The sequence below is a fragment of the Morone saxatilis genome, unplaced genomic scaffold, assembly GCF_004916995.1.
Source record: "Morone saxatilis isolate NCDOM2014 unplaced genomic scaffold, NCSU_SB_2.0 Contig519, whole genome shotgun sequence".
NCBI classification, from domain to species: Eukaryota; Metazoa; Chordata; class Actinopteri; family Moronidae; genus Morone; species Morone saxatilis.
In genome coordinates, this window is record NW_023340117.1 from 1 (window position 1) to 4,835 (window position 4,835).

The following is a 4,835-nucleotide window of genomic DNA, read 5'->3' on the forward strand; positions in this document are numbered from 1 at the left end:
TCCTCTCCTGTCGCTGCCTGAACCGTTTAGGACCGTTGGTATTTCCTAGAACACCGCTGTGTGTCGTTGACTTTAGCGCCACCTGCTGGTACGGTGTTCTTGTGTGTTCAGAAATATTTTATAAAACAAAGATCATGTTGACAAGAGGCTAATGCTAACGTTAGCTCAGCTTGTTTTTCTGATAACTTAAAATCCTAAAATCCTTCATCCGGTTCAAATCTCGAGCTAAAAGCACCAAGATCTAAACAGTGGATGGTAACATGGATCAACAGGGATCTGACTCCAGAATTCAGGAATGTGTTTGTCCTTTATTTTGAAAGGTTAAAGTAGGATACAGCCACAGAGGTCGTTACTGTAGATAAAGTGGAGCTGACAGATTTCTGTCTCGATGACCTGCAGGTGAACTTTGATGACAACAACCCGTTCAGCGAGGGTTTCCAGGAGAGGGAGAGGAGGGAGAGGCTGAGGGAGCAGCAGGAGAGGCAGAGAGTTCAGCTCATGCAGGAGGTAAACGTCCCCGCTGCCAGCAGCCAGAGGACCGCACACACAAACACTCCTCTAATCTCTTCGGTCCTCCTCCAGGTGGAGCGCCATCGAGCCTTGCAGCAGAGACTGGAGCTGGAGCAGCAAGGCCTCCTGGGAGCCTCAATGGGTCCTGGAGCCGGAGCTCCGTCGGGGGCTCGAGTCGGGCAGACACCGGGACCTGGGGGTCCTGCTGGGTCAGCACCTGTCTCAGGAGGGGACGGTCTCTCCCAGATGCCTTTCTTCAGTTCTGAACTGCCTCAGGACTTCCTCCAGTCCCCCCCGGCCTCCAGACCTGCCCCACAGCACCAGGGCCAGACGGGGGCGTCATTCCCCCAACAGGCAGGCCTCCACCAGGGCTTCCCAGGAGGACCCCTGCACCCGGGACCTCATCCGGCTCCAGGTCTGCAGTCTGGGGCCACAGCTGAGCACGGCATCGTGGATCTGGGTCCTTCCAACTTCCAACCCAGACCCAGGTTCTCAGGCCACACCGGGCCCCCGGGGGCCCAGGGACCGGTACGACCGGCAGGAATGACCCCCTCCAATCCTGGTCAGGCTCATCGGTACGGACACGACTCCTCCTCTTCCTCCCCCTCTACCCCCTTTCCCCCCTCCTTCCCCTGCTCCTCCTCTGGCCCCGCCTCCCTCGCCCAGCTCTACTCTGACATCATCCCTGACGACAAACCAAAGAAGAAGCGGAGCAGGAAGAGGGACGGGGACGATGGTGGAGGAGGAGCCAGGACGCCGCTGTCCTCGTACTCTGATGACATCACAGCTCCGCCCACTCCTGCTGTCTCAGACACTTCCTGCTCCACGCCCACTCGGGGCAGCATGGACCAATCAGATCTCTCCTTCTCTCTAAGCTCCTCCCTCTGCGCTCTGGCTCCGTCCTCGGAGTTGGAGAGGCAGCTGTCCGTCCTCTCTGCAGCCCAGCAGAGAGGCTCCGTCCTGGGCATGGAGTCTCTGAGAGGTCCCCCGTCTGCAGCTCGTCTGGAGGTCAAGGTCAGAGGTCAGACAGAATCAATAATCATGTTTGTGTGTCAGCTCAGGGTCTGAGTATTGTGTCCTCGTGCTCCCTGCAGGAGGAGCGTGAGGAGGGAGGTGCGTGTGGGGGAGGCGTGGTGAAGATGGAAGACGGTGGAGTTGGGGGATTTTCCTCCCCCTCTCCTCTCCATGGGGGAGACGGAGGGAAGGAGCTGCTCAGACACCTGCTGAAGGACAAGACGTCGCCGGCCGCCACGCCATCGCCCACCGGCCAAGCCCCGCCCTCCGCCCGCCGCCAGCTGTCCAATGAGAGCGCCCGGTCCGAGGAGGAGGACAGACCTGGTTCCCATGGCAACATGGTGAGGAGGGGGTTAACGTTGAAAGACGTGAACAGTGAGCTCTCTGTAGGAAGTTCTCCTCCACACAGTTTAAAGCTTTCAGTCAGTGAACCTCCTGTTACCACGGTTACCTCTGTCCTCCAGGTGAACAGTCCAGACCTCCTGGACTCCTCCGGCAGGAAGAAGACGACTCAGCGTTGCAAGAGACCAGCTCGGCCGGAGAAAGACCGAGCTCCTCCTAAAAACAAGAGGAGGAAGAAAGAGGAAGAGGAGAAGACGCTTCACTCCTCCACCACCTCCTTGGACCAGCTGACTCACCTCACACAGGTAGACCGACAGCACCTCCCTGCTCTTCCTCGTCGGTCTCTGTTGTCTTTTAAACAGTGACGTGATTCATTGATTGTTAGAATAGCTGATTAATTATCAGTCCCCCCCCCCTCTCCCCCAGCTGTCTGTGCTGCCCCTCATGGAGCCGGTTCTGGGGGTGGACCTGAGTCTGTTCCCCCCGTACGGCAGCTCCTCTCTGGGCAGAGACTCCAGACTCACCGGCTCCTTCGGAAACGCCTGCCTGGATGGAGTCACCGACTACTACTCCCAGCTTATATACAAGGTAGTGCAGCTCATACGGCAGCTCATACAGCGGGTAGTGCAGCAGCTAGTGCAGCAGCTCATACGGCGGGTAGTGCAGCTCATACGGAGGGTAGATGCAGCTCATACTGCGGGTTAGTAGCGAGCTCATACAGCGGGTAGTGGCAGCAAGCTCATACGGCCGTGGTAGTTGAAGCCTCATACGGCGGGTAGTTGCAGTCATACGGCGGGTTAAATGCAGCTGCTCATACGGCGGGTAGCTGCAGCCCTCAGTACAGCGGTAGTGCAGCTGCTCATACGGCGGGGTAGATTGCAGGCTTCATACGGCGGGTAGTTAGCAGCTTCATACTGCGGGTATGCAGCTCATACAGGCGTGTAGTGGCAAGCTGCTCATGACGGCGGGGTAGTGCATGCTCATGACGGCGGGTTAGTGCGCTCATATCGGCGGTAGTCGCAGCTCATACAGCCGGGTAGTGTAGCGAGCCAGTGATACTAATACATGTTTTTTTTTACATCTTGTCCCCAGTAATTAGTACATAAGTAAAGACCCCCCCACACCACCCCGGCGATTCTCTGCCACCAACCCCGCCCCCTGCTCGTGAGGCAGAAAACTGGTGAAACGGCTTAGCACAACAGAGATGCTGGTTCCAGAATAGGACATCAAGCGGAGCAACGGATGGTTGAGAAAGGATGAGATGTTGAAATTATATCTAATCGTATCTATCTTTAATATGAAATAGTTATATAATACGATCTTACTTATTATATTATATAACATAAATAATGTTAATATAAAAGTTATATTTATACTTTGTTAATAATTTAAATAATGAAAACATACTTAATTTTCTATGAGTTAATGTTTGTTCTCTCCAGGATATAGTGTTGAAGCAGAAGGGGGAGGCTACTGGGCTTTTAAACTTACGCTCTAAGACTGTAGACGTCCCAGCCTCCCTATTGCTCTACGACCTACCACCCCACCACACACAACCAAGGATAGAGCATCAGGATATTTAGAAGTAAGAGAAGTTATTATGAAGATATGTTATTGATGGGAGTTTGATCTCTTTGTGGGTTTCCCTCTCGCAGGGTTCCAGTGTATTCGGAGCGCACAACAGGCTCTCTCGACGTTTTCGTCCCGTCGATTCGTTCCTGAAGAGCGACGTGTGATACGGAGGTCAGCAGGTACCCCTGACCCTCTCCTATATCATTCCAAGCTGGAGCCGCCTCCGCTGCGAGGATCGCCTACATTAACACATCAATGGCGCTGTCGCCTAGGGGAAGAAGGTCTGTCATGATTATTTGATTATTTTAGTTAATGATTTATTTAGTATTAGTGAGATAAATAAAGTTTAATAAGACACTTACCTGCTGCTCTACCTGTTCTGTCTCTTCTCGCTAGTTCATCCTGTTCTGTCCTTCTTCTCTTCTCTTGCTCTCGATCATGCCCATTAGTCTGTCTCTCTTCTCATCCTTCACTCTTCTCTCTCTGTTTCTGTCTCTGTCTCTCTCATCTGTCTCTCCTCTGTCTCTCTCTGTCTCTGTCTTGTCTCTCTCTCTCTCTGGTCTGTCTGTCGTCTGTCTGTCTCTTCTCTTCTTCATCATGTCTCTGTCTCTCCTCGATCATGTTCCCCGTGTTCTGTTCGTCTCTCCTGACTGTCTGTCTGTCTCTCGTCGCTCGCGTTATAACAGTCAGTCGACGACATTCGCTCGAATTATACTCGTCTCTCTCTGTCTGGTCTCTCGCTCTCTCTGTCTCTCTCTCTGTCGTGTCTCTCTCTCTCATCTCTCCACTCTCTCCTCTGTCTTCTCTCTTTGTCTGTCTCTCTTTCTTCTCTCCTCTCTCTGTGTCTCTCTCTCTCTCTGTCTGCTGTCTTTCTCCGCTCCACTCGCCTCTCATCAAAAAAATCCACAAAAAAAAAAAACAAAACAAAAAAAAAAAAAAAAAATATCAATGAAAAAAGATATAGAAATACCAAAAAAAAAAGCAATATCTCTCTGCCCTGGTCTCTCTCTCCTTCAAGCGCTCTGCAGTGAAACAGGAAGTGAAGGCGGAATGAGGCCTCAACATCAGGCAGCGCGTTCCCTCTCTGGCTCGGGCTGCCTGCTCTAAACCAGACCGGTTAACCAGATAGCGATTAACCCTAAACCCCTGTTGCAGCTCAGGTAAAACATCTGTCTCTTCATCTCGTCTCTCGTCTGTTCTCTCTCTCTCTGTCTCTCTCTCTGTCTCTCGTCTCATCTCTCTTCTCTTCTGTCTCTCTCTGTCTTCTCTTCTGTCTCTCTCCTCTCTCTAATGTCTCTCTTTCTCTCTCTCTGCTCTGCTTGTCTCTCTTTTCTCTCTGTCTCTCTCTCGTATCGATCCTCTCGTTCTCTCTCTCTCTCTGTCTCTCCTGTCTCCTT

General features: G+C 52.5%; 1 protein-coding gene across 1 annotated transcript; it reads left to right on the forward strand.

Moving 5' to 3' along the window:
- Positions 1-330: 330 nt before the first annotated feature.
- On the forward strand, positions 331-3,617 carry LOC118339643 (histone-lysine N-methyltransferase 2C-like; the record flags this gene model as incomplete). Its single annotated transcript, XM_035677353.1, has 6 exons — positions 331-507; positions 583-1,524; positions 1,605-1,865; positions 1,989-2,171; positions 2,293-2,566; positions 3,522-3,617. Coding segments are annotated over 6 exons (1,933 nt in total), but the record flags the coding sequence as incomplete, so codon positions are not given.
- Positions 3,618-4,835: the final 1,218 nt, after the last annotated feature.